This window comes from Cricetulus griseus, chromosome 5 (genome assembly GCF_003668045.3).
Source record: "Cricetulus griseus strain 17A/GY chromosome 5, alternate assembly CriGri-PICRH-1.0, whole genome shotgun sequence".
Classification (NCBI taxonomy): Eukaryota; Metazoa; Chordata; class Mammalia; order Rodentia; family Cricetidae; genus Cricetulus; species Cricetulus griseus.
Genome location: NC_048598.1, coordinates 114,779,031 through 114,798,169, shown reverse-complemented (window position 1 = coordinate 114,798,169; position 19,139 = coordinate 114,779,031). Strand labels below are relative to the sequence as shown.

Genomic DNA, 19,139 nt, shown 5'->3' with positions numbered 1-19,139 from the left:
CTTAAAAAATGACATAGTTCGAATGCTCCTATTGTGCTACTATAACTGTCATGTGACTCTCACATATGTAAATGTTTTATGCTCTTCCAACTTATAGTTTACTTTAAGTAGATTTTCTTTGGCTTCCTTGTTGATTCTGTCAAGATACTTTATTGAATATTTTTATTATGTCTGTTTTTTTTAATTTCTTGTCATTGTAACCTGTTGATTTTTTTCATTATAGTGAAGAATGCCATTTTAGCTACCTTTTAGTGTCCCATTCCATATGACTAACTATAATGATATCATCCTCCAAGACATTCCCCAGTATCACAAACTGTAATTCTTCACACAATAAACCACTATTCCCCAAACCAAAAAACCACTACTCTCCTTTCTGTGTCATTTACTTGAATATTCTAGGTAATTTATATGATTTGTGCCTGGCTTATTTGACTTAGCTTATTTCACTTATTTCAGTTTCATCAAGGGTCATCTGAATGTTACCATGTATCACAATTGCATTTCTTTTTAAAGCTGACGAGTGTTTCACTGTATCTGTAGATCATTTTTTTTGATCCATTCATCAGCAGGTACTTGGGTTTTTAAATACCTTCTTGATATTGTGAGTAATGTTATCATAGGCAAAGGTATAAAAATAGGTAGTTTGGTCACTCTTTTTGGTTCATTTCAGCATACAAATAGATGTGGACTAAACAGACCACATAATGGTGTGTGTGTGTGTGTGTGTGTGTGTGTGTGTGTGTGTGTGTGTGTGTGTATTGAAGAATTACCATTATCCTCCTCAACCTTGTCAGTATTGATAAAGGAGTATTTCAGGATAGGCTTGATCTGCATCTCAATATCAATTAGTCACATGGAATATCTTCTCATGCCCTTATTATCCACCCGTTTAGCCTAGTATTTTTCATTCTTTGACATTGCTGGGGATTGAACCAGTGCCTTGTACATGCTAAGAAGTCTTATCACAGAATATCATCTTCAACCCTTTCCATTTGTTAAGTGGAATTTTTTAGCTTGATTTTGTATTTCATTATATATTCTGTCTATTAATTGATAATGTAAAGCAAGTATCCAAAGCCATTTTTCACATGCATATTTACTTTTCCAATAAAAGACTGTACTTTTTGCATCAAATGGTCTTATTACTCTTGCTGAAATCATTGGATCAGTTTTTGAGAGTGTGACAAGCTATTGATTTCCATGTATGTAACTTATATCTAATTACCATTTGTTCTTCATAATTTAATAGAGTTGAAAGAGTTATTTGCTTTATGTAAGTATTTACTCATGTATCCATTAAAACTTATCATGTTCCTTTCCAGTATTTACAGATTATTTTATTTTATTGCTTTACTGTTTTAATAAAAGCATCTAAATGATGTCTGGTAATACTGTACTAATGAACACCTCTGTTTTTATGATTTCACTGTCAAAGGCTACATATTTTATTGCTTAGTGTGGTTTTAGTTAGTTTTGATAGTTACTATCATATTCAAAACACTTTGCTTTGTTCCCTTTTTAATTAAAATTTAAGAAGGAATGGCTCTAGGATTTTGTTAAATCCTAGATAAAATTATATTCTAATTCTACTTTAATTAGGTGAAATAATAAATTATGGTGAGTAGCTACCTATAATGTTATAAGGTACTACTTATAGTCCTGTAATCAAGTCTTAATGCACCCTTGATTTTATTAACAGAATTGCATAAATATTCATAAGAGAAATTATCTAAGTTTTTGGGTTTGTCATTGTATGTTTATTTTCTATTGGCATGTGTGTGTTAAAAAGGGGGACCATGAGTAGGGATTAAGACATTTTCAGTGGGGATGGCCAATGCGAGCATAGTGGAATACATGCAACATGCAAGCAGAGAATGACCTTATTAAAAGGAAGGACAAACAAAGGAGGACATGGTGGACAGGGAGGCAACAGAAGAGGGGATGAAAAAGAACTATTAACATACTTTATTGAATCTCATTACTTTGTCTGGTAACTTAAAAATTAATTTTACAACCAAGGAACTAATATATTGACTATTTTAGTATATTAGTTCATGTGGGCCACTAAAGCAAAGTGCTCTGAACTGATTATCTTTGTAAGCACCAGAAATTTGTTTATTATAGGTCTGGTACCCAAGAAGTTCCCAATCAATGCATACTGTATGAAGTCATGTGAGGATCTACATCCTTGCAGATGACATTTGCTTGACAACCTCATACATCCACTATAAACACTAACTATAAAATCCATAAGCATTTGTCAAAATAGAACACCAAAATATTAACTGCTGAAGCTTCTATGGTGGCACACACATGTAAATCCTAGCCCTTAATTACTAGTGGAATGGACGATCTAGAATTGAAGCTCATGTGGCCCACATGGTGAAAGCAAGCCTGGGATACCTGTAATTCTGTCTTAAAAAGCAAGCAAACAAACAAAAACTTTCTTTTAATTTCTAAAGAAAGAAGTTCATTTTTACCTCTTCCTGATTTTATTTTTTAATAAGTTTTATTTAAATTAAAAACAATCTTATTTTACTACCAATCCCAGTTCTCTCTCCCTCTCATCCTCCCATGCCCTGCACAAACCCCCCATCCCACCCCCCATCTACTCCCCAGGGAGGGTGAGGTCTCCCATGAAGAATCATCCAAGTCTGACACATCATTTGGGGCAGGACCTAGGCCCTCCCCCATGTATCTAGGCTGAGAGAGTATCCTTCCATGGGGGAATTGGTTCCCAAAGCCCATTCATGCATTAGAGATAAATACTGATTCCACCAACAGAGGCCCCATAGACTGCTCAGGCCTCCCAACTGACTCTCATGTTCAGGAGGCCTGGTTCTGTCCTATACCGGTTTCCCACCTATCAGTCTGGGATCTGTGAGCATCCACTTGGTAGGTCAGTTGTTTCTGTGTGTTTCCCCACTATGGTCTTGACCCCTTTGCTCATTACTCTTCCCTCTCTAAAACTGGATTCCAGGAGTTCGACTCAGTGTTTAGTTATGGATCTCTGCCTCTGCTTCCATCAGCTCCTGGATGAAGGCTCTAGGATGGCATTTAAGATAGTCATCAATCTCGTTATAGAGGAAGGGGGTCATCCTTGTGGATCCCTGGACATTTCCCTTGTGCCAGGTTTCTCTTTAAATCTATAATGCTCCATCAAAAACTTAATAAGCATTTTCTTCTCTTGGGGCACACTCCTAAGCTATCTATACAGTCATTCCCAGTCAATTCATTGTACCAGAACCAGTTGTTCCTCTACTTCTCAGTTCCTGTGAGAGTCATCATGGATTCTTATCAATCACTACAATATTTTTTTTTTAATTTTCAGTAAGGGCTCTTGACTCTGATATGTGTAGAGTACAATCTTTTAAAGCTGATAATTCTCATCAGAATCACACTGAGAAAAACAATAACTTGCATATAGAGGGACTTCTTGTTTCTAAGCAAAAACAGATGTTCAGGTGAGATACAATGATAAGAATGCTGCTGGTTCATGTGAGTTGTTCTTAATAGAATGACAACATTAAATTATTTCATTTTTGTTGACTCCATGTTTGTGTGCATATGTGTATATATGTTGTGTGTGTTCCTATAGGTGTACACATATATGGGTATACATATGTATGTTTACATGAAAAGTCAGAAGTGAATACTGGGCATCTTTCTCTGTATCTTTACATCTTGGGGAAACAGGGTTCCCTACTGACCCTGAAGTTCATCAATTGGACTGGACTGGCTAGCCAACAAGCCTCGGGATCACCCTACCTCAGTTTCTCTAGTGTTTAGAAACATGTACTAGGATACCTAGGTTTTATGAGCAGTCTCAATATCTGAACAGGGGTTTTTATATTTGCACAGTAAGCACTTTGCATCACCAGCCTTCTCAGTGTTCTCTGTGTGCTACTGCAATTTTTATTACAACTCATTAAGACAGAAAGGGAGGGAGAAGGGAACTGGGATTGTCATGTAATTCAATCTGTTTGTAATTCAAATAAAAAAAGAAAAAAGACTATTAGGTAGGAAAAGTATTTCATACTTCTATAGAATATATAATGATTATATCTATTTCCCATATCTTCTCTAACTCTACTCCTGCCCTAACATGTCCCTACCCCAACTTCTTTTCCAAATATTTTTCTATTTTTTTCAATATATACTGATTCCAATCCATGTTGACTAAATGTGCCTGGGTAAGGGATCATCCACTGATTCATGAGAAAACTACCAATGGCCATATACCCAAAGAACAATGGCTATACCTTCCACGGCATCAATAGTCAGTATCTTCACAGTTTAGGCAGCAACCTCATGAGCCCCATCACCTTTTCAGTCATGTAGAAACTGAGACACAATGAAGATGAATTAGCATTATGTAGTGAGGAGTATGAGCCATAAAAGTTTACATGCCTTCCTATTTCCTAACTCTGAGGTGGGTCCTATAGCTAAAGTACATGTCCTATACAGCTCAGAGTCATTACCCTACAAAACTGTTGGACAACTCTTTCTGGAAAATCATGTTTTATAAATTAGAGTCACAGAAACACCAAAATTGTCTTTGCATAAGCCCCAACCCTAGACAGTGTGAAGTTCATATAAATCAGGAAGTTCATTTAAATCAAAGCTATTGCTTTTTCATCTGCATTTCCCTTCCATAGAACAGTCAGCTCATAGAAACCCCTTGATTGCTGTCAGGAAAGGCATTTCCAAGCCTTCACATAAATGAAGAAAGGAGGAAAACAAAGCAGTTGGAGCTTCTCCTTTCTTCTAACCAGAGCTCTAGAGATGATATCAGAAGCCACATGTTGTAGGGGATGCAAAAATGCAAAAGGCTGATGAGTAATTACCAGATGATCATTTTTGCCTTTCATCTCATTCATTTGTATATCCCTAACAGACATGTACATGTGGTCTTTGTTGTTAGCTGGTGCTCTATGAAATAAAATAAAGATCCTATTGCCTTTCCCTACATACCCCTATGAAGTTAAATCTGAGGTATATTTTATTAGGATTTTTTCCAACAAAACCAATTTATCATGTGATTTAGGAATGAAAGGGTAACAGAAAACAATCTGACACAAAAATGGGTGTGATTTTCTTATCTGAGCCTGCCAAAAATTCACTGAAGAAAAATCATTCAAATATGTGTGTGGGTAGTTTTCTTTCATAAATTGAAAGCTGTGTACTACTCGATCATATGCAGTGTTATGAACCCTAATTGATGAGTATTTATAAAATATTTCCACGTTGAGATGAAGTGACAAATAGCTGAGCTGGATGAATGGGTGGCATCTTCTTCTTGCTTTATTTGCAGTTCTTCTCCATGCCTGAATGGCAATGTGAAGATGCATAAAAAGAGGTGGGCCAGGATTCATTGATTAACTCAGCAACATTTATTTTCCAAGCACTCACAATTGTTGACCAAGAGATAAATTAAACAGGCCCATTCCCATCCCCCTGAAACTCATAGTACAGAAGGGCTCTGGATTTTCATTTTGTTTGACAATAAAACTTAATATTGATTTTATTAAACCCACATACTGTGCAATTTCCTAGGACTTACTTTGTTTTCCTATGTAAGAAACCAGTACAGTTATGAAAGTTAAATTATGTTGGCTGTGGAATAATCTCTGGTATGAACCTACTAATGGAGGCTGACCTGCAGAATTGACAATTTTATGAGGGTAGTATAATTTCTCCTGGGCTTATTACAGTTTGACAGCAACTGTTAGGAACTGAATTGTGTTTCCATAAATTCATGCCAAGACATCCTTTGGTATCTATGGTGACTGGTCCAAGAACCCCCACAGATAACAAAAATCTGTAGACTATGTTTAGAGATAGAGTTTTGAATATGTAAATGTAATAAACTGGGTTTACAAGAGTAACTCCTAATCCTATATGTCTAGTATCTTCACAACAAAAGATTAGGACAAATGGCTACAGTGACCATCTGTTGTCACTTATCCACTAGCCCATGCAAACAGTGAGGATAGAGTGGCTATCTACAAGCCACAGAGACAAGCTTCTGGTCTCAAAATTGAGAGAAAATAAATTTCAGAAGTTTGAGTTCCCATGCCAGCAGTGATGTCTCCCTGTAAATACAGCAATAATTTCTCCTCTCTACAGGTTTAGAGTACTATATTATATCCAGGGAATCATTCATTCACAGAACTGATATGGGCGTTAATCCCACTGTTAACATTAGTATTGCCATTGTTTTATATAACTCAGACTTTGGGGGAAGCAAAGGTATACAAAAAGTAACACAGAAATAGGTATGTCCATTGGTGTTTAAGCTTTAGACGAAACGAGCGACTTCTTCAATTCTCTTGGGAAACCCTCAACTGTTACCAGTTCCAAGAATATTTGCAGAGATAGGTTTAGTGGTTAACTAATCACCAAGAAAACTGGTCCTCTTTGATTTTATTTACTATTGTAACTAAATAATGCTGGACTTTCACAGAAAAGCATTTTTTTAACTTGTTAGTTGCCTGCTGCAGGTGTTCTGTGACGTTGTATATACTACCCAAGGGCCTCATTGGACAAGTGTGAACTACCATGTTGCTGAACACTATACTGAATCAACACTGGTGCTGTTCACAGAGCTCTTGTTACAGGAACATTAAAATATTGAATTGTGTGTAGGATTAATTTCGATTTAGTTTTCATGGCTCTTCCTTCATGAAAGAGAAGGAGATCACCCCATTTGGAGGAACCTCCCACCTGCTTAAGCATTGCTTAAGCAATAGAGCTTGGCTCTCCCTGGGGTGATATTTTGCTTGTAGGCATTGCTTTCAGTTTCTCAATTTAATAAGCAGCAAATATACTTATTTCCTTGCCAAAGGGAAATGATGTTCATACAATGGGCAAATTTTCTCTTTTAAGGTTAAGTGCATTCTTTTTACTTTATCTAAGGTCACTTTTTCATTGTTTCTGTTTTTTTTTAATTTTTTTCATAGTGGGAAAAAACAGATCAGGAAGCTATCCTTCTAATAAAGTCACTGGAGGGCTGTTGGTAACATTTGCATCAGTTACCCTGTTCTTCCCTGGTGACTGCATTTTGATGCTAAGGTCTTGCCTGTAGAGTTTCATCTGCCACTCATCCTTCCCTCCTCTTCATGTAGCAGTTGGTTTCTTGGGATTCCTTTGGGGCATGTGATCCTATGAGTACACAGGGACAGGAGGTGAGGATGAAGAATAGCAAAATGTGACTGCATTCTCATTCCACCACTTAGCACCAAATCCACATTATTTTTTTAAAGATTTTATTTATTTATTATGTATATCACATTCTGCTTCCATGTATATCTGCACATCAGAAGAGGGCACCAGATCTCATAACAGATGGCTGTGAGCCACCATGTGGTTGCTGGGAATTGAACTCAGGACCTCTGGAAGAGCAGTCGGTGCTCTTAACCTCTGAGCCATCTCTACAGTCCCACATCACATTATCTGAATGTTCATCATTTCCATAAAAATTAGAACAGTAACGAAATTTTTTCATTAAAACTTGAGTGGGTGCTGAGCTAAGGCAAATCAAAAGAAACATTCCCAGAGAAGGGAATTTGAAAACACACAGTGCCATAGGTACATAAGTTCCTACCATTAGGAATAAATGAATGTGATATAGTGCCCCAGCGACACAGAAATAAAGAGGGATGTTGACAGGAAATGATAGATCACTCTGAAAATGATTGAGAAATTATTTTATTCAGGAATGGGTAACTGTGAGACACCCCCAGGCTTTGTGCTTTCATTAACTAGGTTAGGTTTAGGTCAGCTATAAGCCACAGGTTTTTCTATTTTATTTTTATTAGCTATATTTGATATAAATAAAAGATAGTTGTAATAGCAACAACCAAATCTAGTGGTAGAATATGTTATATGTCATTGATAGTTCATTTATTTTGCAATAGGATTTGCCAGTTTTTGTGATAAAGATCACAACTGTGTCTCCACACTGTGCTTGATGGAGGACTGATCAAATAGAAACAAGGAAGTGATGAAGTAGATGTGTGTCACATCCCTGTCTTATAGGACTCTAGTCTATGTTCTTGGTCTCATCACTGCCATGTAGGATTATGTTCTCAGTGTTCAAGGAGGCCAGAATAGTAGTGGAAGCATATTTCTCATCCAATTTTGCATACCATTTGGTATTTAAGTTTATACTTACCATACTAATTCATTCAGCTAATGCTATGCTTGTCTTTCAGTTATTTATCTAGCTCTTGCTAAATTTAGCATTCATGGACTACCCCTGGGTAGCACTTCCAAAAAGAACTTTCCACTTCAATAACAATAAAATTACTTCCCGGAAATATGGTTTGTATTTAAAATATAAAATGATATAAACATTCAATTAACATAGTATCTGAAAACTTTTTAAAGCCATGTTATCTTCTATAATTATTTGATTGACAAAATTATAAATGAATTGATAGTCAATTATATCTTCTATCTCAATTTTCCTACATACATACATATATATAAATACACACACACACACACACACACACACACACACACACACACACACACATGAAGTGACTCTTAAACAAATCCATAATACTATTTTCTAATAATCATCAAAAAATTAATAGGTGAATTGGATGAGGGCTTAGAGACCATATTATAAAAACTGGTCCTTGGAGTTGCTAAGTCAAAACAATAGCTATGATTATTATCTAAATGGTCCAAACAAGAAAAAAAAAAAACTTGAGTTGTCATCAATAACTAAATTCTGTCAAAATAAAAAAAAAGTCCAACAATGTTTCACAATCTTGGAAAGAAGTGTGAACTAGAAATAATATCTTCTAGTTATCTTCTCTTTGAAAGATTCTAAATCTTCTACTTAACCACTATATTACAGGTCTCTATCCAATTGTTTTCTAGAACGTATTCCTGCATCCTGTTGGACCACCTTTCTTCAGTCAAACTACTTATCTAATTTCCCCTCCCCTACCTCATGTCTTTGCCTGCTCAATTCTAATTCTAAATGTCCTATCATTCCCATCTCAGTGTATGGCTATCAGTTTGAAAGGGTAACCTAAGTCCATTGTTGTGGATTGTGGGTGAAATAGTGACAGATCAGAAGATCAGGCACACATCTACTTAATCTCAGTTGGTGGTAACCATATAGGATTTCATTCCTAACATACTGCCTTGATGAGACCCAGCAAAGAAACCTCACACTGTTGCTTACACATGCTGTGGCTTTAAATAAATGACAGGCATAGCCATTTTTAATTCAGTTGGTATTTTTTCCATTTGTTTACTCTAAAGGATTAAGTTTATATTGTTCTGATTGTTCACAAATGTAGCCTGCTCTTGGCACCACCCTACTGGGTCTAGTCAGAACCTGTCCATCAGAAATTCAAGCTCAAGGCAGACAACACAAACTCTGGTATCATGGGGCTCATAAGTGAAGAGCCTTAATGGATTCCAGCAGGGTTCTTAGGGTTGCCTGGATATTCTCCAAACATTGATTTGTAATTTAAAAATAGCAAAATTATTTTTCAACTTGAAACTCTAAAGCAATGTAATTATGTCCCCTTTGGAGCACTGGGCATTTTTTATTTAAAATAAACAGAAAGTTTGTATTTATTTCTAAAAACCATTCAAGATAGCAAAACCACAAAAGCTGGAAAAATGGCACTGTCAGTTTAGAAAATTATGACAATTAATTAACTTCATCTAACAGCATTGTTAAACTGTTAGGCTATTCTGGAAGTTTGGTCATCTTTACTAGTAAACTCAATCCCAGGAACAGGTTTCTACGGTCTTTGTGCCTTATAAAATAAACCAGACACTGGGCACATTGTAACTCTTAGGCCTTTTTAATCTACAAAGTTAGAATTATCTAAGATTATGCCATTGCAAATCCAGAACTCGAAAATAAATAAGAATAGCTTTATAAAATTAGATATTCTATCAATTTAACCTATCTGCTGATGTTATAATGAGATTTTCTTCTCTGTTGATTTAAAAGGTAACACCGTCATAACTTTTAAGCATGATATGTAAGAGGCTGTGTATTACCTTCCAAAGCTACTTCATATGGAGCATGGGGAATTATTGGGCAGAGTAGTGGGTAAACAGAAAAGTAAAAACAGTTTGTGAAGCTATCTGCTTATGGAGAACCAGAATGCTATTTGCAAGCAGCATTGGGGGAGTGACTTTGCTTATGTTCTATTTCAGTCTTAGAAGACATGATGTATGTAAGGCTAAATATGGACAACTTTGCTCCATTGTTGAATAATGTTCTGTAATTATATTGGTATGTGATGAAGAGAGCTCTTGGGGGAAATTAAGACTGGATGCCCTTGATTTAAGACAGACATGTGAGCTTCTGTTTGCACATTCTTAAAACTGTTGATGAATGAAGTGTCAGCCCCTGCAATTGTTGAGGACCACCTAAAGATGCAAAAAAGGCTTTGCAAATGATAAGGCCCTATCTTGCTCTGCATTTTTGACAATATTTTTGTGCTGATAAAATTCTTCACTGGTCGAGTAGGGATGAGCGTCCATAGCAAATCCACTATGAATGTAGGACAAAAGTGGGTAAGATTTTATAAACTGGCATGAAATGTCACAGACTGATTTGCACTTTTGGGTGATTTTATACATTAATCACTGAGTAACCTTCAGTTTTCCAAATAAAGAATGAAGGGAGCAATGGTGACATTTGTGATCATCTTCAGAAAAGGACTTGTTTAAACTCCTCACAGATGGAGAGATATCCAGCATAAATTGTTTTCACCAAGATGTCTAATTTTAAGCAGCTCTGGGGTGTCTGTGGGTAGTAGGGAGCAAACATTGTTTTGCATATGGAATTAACATAAACTTTACATACCATAGTCGCAGTTTCTCTAGATGATTCTGGAGACTCCCCTAAGGATTGAAAACCTCATAAAGAGACAAAACTTCTCTGTCACTTGCAATATACAAATGGAGCTAATGGAAACAAGCCACACAGGTGACCTTTCAAAAATCAAAGTGGGTTTCCACACATCTCGGATGGCTTAGTGCTCCTACAAGGATGGCATATGACATAAACTCCCAATTCTAGCCCAAATGAGACTATTACTTCTAAGCCAGCTATGTAGTTTCTTGATTGTACAACCAGTATAATTTATTCCAATATTTTCTGTATGTTAACTATGACAATAGATAATCAGTGATTGAGACTTTTAGTAAATGCTAAAGATTGAATGACTGTATAATGTTTACAAAACTAGTTGTAAGCATCACAACATGTTTAATGGGATACACTTGGGAAAATCTAATGCCAACTGATATTTTGATATTGAGAAGTATAACATGTGAAACTGCTCACTACAGGTAACTGGCATAAAGCCCCCGAGGCTACAACGTCATCAAAGTATATTTTGGCTACCAAATTTAAATGTTCTGCCCCAACTTCTTACTAGATAATCTTAAAATAGACTTTAAAATATTTTAAAATGTATTTATTAGTTACTTGACACCTGTCTGTGATAACTTGCCCCACTAAAAGCTAACGTAAAGGAGAAATGGTATGTTTTGCCTCACAGTTCCAGGATGTAGTCCATCAGGCAGGGAGATAATGGTGGCAAAAGCTTAAGACAACCAGTCCTATTCCATCAGCAGTCAGGAAGCTGGGGAGATCACCATTGGTGTTCACTCTAGTATATAGTCCAGGACCCCACCCACCTGTGTTGAGGTTGTGTCTCCATGTTTCAATGACTCCAGTCAAGACATTGTCTCATGGTTGATAAATAGGACCAACCATTGCTGAATATTTTCTTCATTTTCTGTTTGTTGGTTTTATACATAGCTTCAATTAATTTATTCTTGGTAACCCCAAGATTAATGCTGATAATAGTAAAAACACAAGTAAATAGTAACACCATAGATAAAGCTAGTTGCACACATTATTTGTCATGTTAAAAAGGCATTATCTTCAGATAGTTTTCTACATCTCCTTAATCTTCTTTCTGAATTTTAATTTCTAAATAGAGTTGAGACCTATTGTGCCCACACCAGATAAACATTGAGGGAGAAGATACTTATTCTTAAAAGATTTCAGAAATAATTTCTGTGAGCCTGTTTATAGCAATACAACAATGAAATATATAATACTTTGAGTCATCCAGCTAGATCATTTCTAGTCCAGAAATCCCAAATTATAATATCAAAAAATGTTTGAATGTTAGCAAGGTGCCACATTTGGGAAAATCACATTTGACATAGTCTGATAGGTTGTAAGAGTCAAGACACAGAAACTCTATCATCTGTTGTCTAAAGTTATCTGCAGCCCTTGCACATAAACTATAAGAAACCCGTCTCAGACACGGGTTATCTCAATTTTATATATGTGAATTTCCCAAATCCAAAAATTCTGAAAGGTAAAAACCACTGTGTCCAGGCATCTCATAGAAAGATTGCCTCACCTTCCTAGCTTCCTGTCACCAGGCCACACTTCCTTGCTGTGGATTGGGAAAGCTGCGGGAATTGTGGTGCAGTACCCCTAGTGAGGCTCCTGATGCCACTGACGAGAATATTCTGATAGCAGAGGTGGAGACAGTGTTTCTACCTCATGCCTGTCACAGACAAATGGTAGGTTTATTCAGCTGCTGCAGAAGAGGGAATAATGTTTGTTAAAGTGTAACAAGGTTCAGAACCTACTGTATGTCACCCACACTCCACAGATAATGCAGCAGGAAATGAAGGCACCAAGTGTCTCTCTGTAACATCTGTTTTGTTATTTATTCCCATTGCTAGCATCTTTAATTTGATGAGACGGATACCTTCTGTGGTTTTGGAAGGAATCCCTTTTAGTAACTAAATTATTTCCAGTAGGAGAGGCTCTCACCTAAAACTGTCTCTTGCCGTCTCAACAGTGTGCTGGAGCAGCCAATGTGTAATACAGTAGCCCTGATGTGCCCTTTCTCTTTGCCTTTATAGCTGGTGCCACATACATCTTTGGAAAGAGCGGTGGCCTCATCCTCTACACCTGGCCAGCGAATGACAGACCCAGCACACGCTCGGACCGCCTGGCTGTGGGCTTCAGCACCACTGTGAAGGATGGCATCCTTGTACGCATTGACAGTGCTCCAGGACTTGGTGACTTCCTCCAGCTTCACATAGTGAGTACCTGCCGAGCCTGTTCTGGACTCTTTTGTCTTCCTGGTGATCTGAGCTTTGAGTTAGATAAGCACAGAACATTCTACATAAGTGTGACATAGGTATACATACATTTGTCTTCAATTGTCCACACTGTCATGCTCATAGGCCCCAGTGTCAAGAAAGAAAATTGTCCCTTCTAGACTCCTGTTTTTAACTTTGGTCCTGAAGGGAATCCCTTAAATGATCACTGGGTGTAGATAAGAGATTTATATGTTATGGTTCAAGTGAGATGTTGCAAGAAGCAAAGCCAAGAGCAATGTTAGTAACATCCTGAGGTAGGGATTGGCAAATATTTTCTAAAGGACAGTATATTAGCCTTATGGACTTTGCCGGTTATATAGTCTATTGGTTTTACTATAGATAGTGTGTTTTTAAGATGTGGTGAGTCTGTTCCAAAAGGAATTCATTCATAAAGTTTGGCTGCAAATGTGATTACAGGATTGAAAGGAATATGTGACGAAAGCTAAGGCTTTAGTAGCAGAGGACATGGCACAAAGGAAACTGTCCAGCAACCAAGTTGAGTTATGCGTGCATATTGCATATTTAACATTATCCTTTAGATCTTGTGTTTATGTGAGGGTAGAATTTTTACTCCCAGTCTCTGCAGATCATAAACAGTATCATGCAAAACAAAGAAATTAAAATGATTTGGAGGGGTAAAATTGCTTCCTTATGAGGATAGAAAATATTTTTATAGCAACAATTAACCCATTTTATCACCTGTGCAGTCTACAGTTAAGAAAGTAGGCTAAAGAAAGATATGATTCTCATCCGTAAGTGCCCCACGTGTAGCCACCAAGAGCAGAGAGAGAAATTGCCCTCGTTAGTTAGCAATGACAGGCTAGAAAGAATGGATTTAATTTGGAACAGAAAGGATTCAGTTTAAATAGCAGAGGGAAAAAGCAGTTAAGGAAAAAGATCATTTGGGATTAGTAGCAATCTCATAAAGGAGGAAAGGGGGCATTGGCTAGGAATCTTTGACTCAAACTGTTTGCTAATCTGCAGATCCAAAAAGCAGAATGTAGAGTTTCTTTGCTGAGCTCCTGAGTTGGAGCTGGCAAGTTTGGTCCACAGCAGCAGGCTTAGCCCCAGCAATTTTCTACTGGTGTTGTCTGGCAGTGGGACCAGCTCGATGTAAAAGGCCCTCCTTGGACTCTGAAAAGCATGAGGCATAAGTAAATCAGAATCTAGGTGGAGAATTTTTAATTCTCTCAGATGCTTCAGGAACCATATGGTGCTAGGAGCTGGAGCTTAAACATTATAAAAGCCCATGCCAAGGAGCAAAGAGAGAGGAAGCCATAGTCACTACAGTTTATCTTTATTTAGCCTCTAAGAGCCACCACCATTTACAAAACTCTGAGAGATTTATGCTGCATATAACTTAATGACTATTTCATGGCAGCTATAACTAGGCTATTATTACCAGCTCACTTGCATTTTCATGCTGATTTATTTTCTCTCTCTTTTTTTTTGTTCAGTGTGACTTCCTAAAAAAATATGATTCGGCCTAGTCTTATGACTAGTTTATACTTTTTTGTGCCATCAGATAATATGCTTTTAGTGTATCCATTTCTAATCATTCATGTTTGTTATGGTGTCTTCATTCTTAAGGGAGGGTTTTTTTTTTAATGTCACCCTTTGGCAGTTTGCTTGGAATGTGTCTGGGAGTTGGATCCAAACCATGTGTAGGTACTAGGAACTTCTCAGAGGAGCTAGAACACTGTGCCTTTATTAAGTTATATAGTTCTTTGGTGACTTTGGAAAGCATCTCTAACCCTGTTTTGGCAATTAAGTAATATGCATTTGCTTATATTTGTGACTGCAAGCTCTCTGTATAAAAATGTACTTTACTTTTGATATTATATTTTAGTAGTACAAGTTTAAAAAATCACTAGAAAATTTCCTTCAGGATATGTAGTAGCACCTTGGAGCAAATCAATGAGGTTGATATAAACAAACACTGAAGACCCAAAGATGTTTCCTTCCAAACCTAGGGTAGGGATTTTATAAAGGAGTCATTTTTTCCTACTGCAATGTGAAAAACTTCATACATTTGTGAAGTAAGTAAACTTTTAATAAACAGGTACCCTTTCCTTGCTCCACTCATTTGAAATCACCTTTCATCTGCTAATGAGCCTGGCTTTTTCTGTATCCCTTCACCCACCCAATCAGAATAAAAGAACCAAAATAGAAAAAATAAAATCACAAGATTGTTGTAAAACCCAGCCTCTCTTGTTGGACAGTTATGTAGAAGCATCAGGAAAACAAAACAATAAATACCAGTTAGGTTCCTTCCTGAGACACCTCATGATGGCTTCATCTGCTGGAAGGTTTGTATTACTGTACCAAGAAAATTATTCCAAAAGAAAAGCACTCAGGAGACATTGTAGAAAGCAAAAATAATTGGATGGAAGGCAAAAAGATTTCATTCTACACTGGTTCTTTTTAAAACATTAATTTGACCAATTTTTTTTTTTTGTATTTTAAGTTGTATTTCTCAGGACCCAGCTATACCACTTTTGGGCATATACAAAGTAGAGAGTTTCACCATGTTCTCCTGGGCTCCTCCTTATGTTCCTCTTCCACCACCCACTCCAATTCCTTAAGATCCTTTCCAGAGGGGAAGGAGAGGTGGCTCAGCATTCAGAACTATTGCTGCTCTTCTGGAGGACCCAAGCTCAGTCCCTAGCACTCATCTTGGGTGACTTACAACAATCTGTAACTCTAGCTCCAGAGGACTCAACCCTCTCCTGCCCTTTGCAAGCAACCACATGAATATGAACAGACAGACATCACAAACAGAAAAAAGTAAATTTTTTAAATTTAAAAATGAAGATTCCTTTCTTTCTACTCCTTTCATGTGATGGTTCCCTTTCTCCAGCACACACACACACACACACACACACACACACACACACACACACACACACACACACACACTTTAAACCCAGAGCCTACATTTGAGTGAAAACCTACTTTCTTTCTGAGTCCAATAAATGTCTTAGCATAATTGTCTCTAGTTAGAGAAATTTTCTGGCAAATGTCATGAATCCAGTTTTTTTTTTAACAGCTGAATGAAATCCCAGTGTATATATGTACCACATGTTTACCCACTCCTCTGCTGACAGGCATACAAGCTTCCTATTTCTTAGCTATTGTGAGCAGAACTGCAATAAACCTGGATATGCAAGTATTTCTCTGGCATATTGACATAGTCTTTCAAGTATCTACTAGGGAATGGCATATCTAGATCATATGATAATTATACTTTAATTCATTTATCAGCATTGCTGAGGGGCTTCATACATGTAGCCAATGCTCTACCCCTGAATGCTTCCCCAGGACTAGTTTCAGTATTGTTTTTAGCTAATTCCACATTGACTCCCATAGTGCCTATACAGCAGTGTGATAGTACATCTTTCTCACATCCAACCTATCATTTGTTTCTATTATTTCAAATTAAATTTATTCATTTACTTTACACCCTGACCTCAGTTTCCCTCCCCTCCTCTTCTCCCATTCCCTCCATGACCTCCCCTCTACCCAAACCCCAAATCCACTCCTCCTTTGTTTCTGTTCAGAAAGGGGAGACCTCGCATAGGTATCAACAAAGCATGGCATATGATATTGGGGTAGGACTAAGCTCCTCTCCTTGTATTAAGGCTGGGCAAGGCAACCCAGTATGCAAAATAGGTTCCTAAAGCCGGGAGATTTCTCAGGACCCAGCTATACCACTTTTGGGCATATACCCACAGGATGCTCAATCATACCACAATGACACTTGCTCGGCTATGTTTATAATAGCTTTTTTCATAAAAGCAAAAACCTGTAAAAAAAAAAAAAACCTAGATGTTCTTCAACTGAAGAATGGATAAAGAAAATGTGGTACATTTACACAATGGAATAATACTTAACTATTAAAAACAATGACATCATGAAATTTGATGACAAATAAATGGAACTGGAAAAAAATCATCTTGAGTGAGGGAATCCTGACCCAGAAAGAAAAACATAGAATACACTCACTTATAAGCAGATATTAGCTGTAAAATAAAGGATCAATGTGCTATAATCCCCAAGGAGGGCCCAAGGGTGGATGCAGTAATGTCCCAGTGATGGGGGAATAGAAAAGATATATTCTCCTGGGTGGATTATGGGTGGGTGATCATAAGAGCATGAGGGTTTTTATGTTTCTTAATTGTAACTATCTATCTGGCTGGTGAGAGAATCTTGTAATCCCCAATTCTCTAATGGCTAAGATTATTGAACATAAATCAAAAGAGCAACAACACAAAAGTTTGGTCATTTGTACTTCTTTGCAGAGTTGCATGTTCAGTGTATTAGCACACTTGTTGATTGAATGATTTATTGTGGAAAAAAAGAAGTTATGGCAGACATGAAGAACAGATGCAAGGCACCCATGTTGGTTCAGTTTGTGCTATTGTAACAAAATGCCTGAGACTGAACACTTTGCAAATCCTGGGACTTTACTTCTCACAATTTCTCACAGGAAGACTTGGAAGTCTAAGATCCCTATGCTGGCTGATCAGGGCTCCATAGCTGAGCTTCCAATATAGTATTTGTTCACTCTGTTATGTAAAGGGGAGGCATATGCCTTCTCATGGCAGTAGAGAGGGAACTCACTCTTCAAGTTTACTAAAATCCACCTCTTAAAAATATCTTCCTCCCCACATTGTTTCATTGGATATTAACCTTACAACTCATGAAATATGGGGGACAATATCATTCTAGAACAGCAGGATAAACTGCATTGATGTGAGATAAGGACCAAATAACTGGTGTTGATGTGCTCCTACTGAGTTTGTATAGAAGTAAAGCATCATTCTTTCACTTTGTATGTTAATTGTAGAAGGGGAAGTTCTGTGTTCAGTGTTCCTTACAGTGGTAGTCAGGCTAATTAAATTAGATACACAGCAAAGTAGAGATTGATATTATCCATAATGCAGTGTCTATATTTTGTCTATGTAATAAACAGTAGTAAAGCAACTGTGAGAGACAAAAATAAAATTTCATCTTGTAAATTGGTACTGAAAATAATTCTTATAAATTCTTGAAGTTATTTTTATTAATATGGTTATTGAAATAATTTCGTTTTACCCCCTTCTGTTTTATCAGAAGGAAGAGTACAAGTGAGTCTGATCAAGTGGTAATCACTCACTCTAGGACAGTCCACACATAGCAAGGCTAGCCAATGAACTTCTCCATGCCTCTTAGTATCTCACTGTGATCTTTACATTGGCAAGATATTTGAGAGCAATGGATGAACTCCAAACAAAGGAACTCTGGCTTCAACTAGTCATGTCTGCTGCAGGTAAAGACATGGGTTTTGTGTATGCACACTGCACATTTTTCAGCTACATGCTTAGCCCTAAACTCACACTAGTTATCCCATTTCCTGTGTTTCCCTGAAATCTCCATTCCTTACAATCTCTTCAAGAAAATAGTTTTCTTCTTAAACTTCTAGTCTACTGGATATCCTTGATCCATTCACTAATTAATTTAAATTACTTCTATTTCAGTATGTGTATATGTTTGTGTGTATATCTATGTGTATGAATGCACATTTGTGCATATGTGTGTGAGGGCCAAGAGGGATCAATATCAAGCATTTTCCTCAATTTCTTTCCACCTTACATTTTGAGAAAGTCTCCCACTCAACCTAGAACTTAGGGATTCTTCTAGACTGGCTGGGAGGCCAGCAATCCCTAGGGATCCTCCTATCTTCACATCTCTATTGCTGAGATTACAAGTATATTCTATTGTCCCAGGATTTTATGTGGGTCCTGGGGATTAAACTCACATATTACATAGAGAAACCTTTGGAAAAATGAAGGCATTTAATTGGAGCAAAGAAAAAAATAAAAGAGATTGCAAGGCTGAATTGGATAGATGCTCAGGGCATGATTTTGTTATTTGCTTGTTTGTTTTCCATTTTATAATTTCTT

General features: G+C 37.0%; 1 protein-coding gene across 9 annotated transcripts in view; it reads left to right on the top strand.

Annotated features, from left to right (window-relative positions):
* The window catches only part of Nrxn3 (neurexin 3), a 1,486,512-nt gene that overhangs the window by 1,118,132 nt on the left and 349,241 nt on the right, over positions 1-19,139 (top strand). For all 9 annotated transcript variants that reach the window (XM_035445726.1, XM_035445725.1, XM_035445727.1 and 6 more), the window contains one exon: positions 12,952-13,133. In XM_035445726.1, the coding sequence (XP_035301617.1) occupies positions 12,952-13,133 (182 nt within the window). The remainder of the gene's footprint in view (positions 1-12,951; positions 13,134-19,139) is intronic.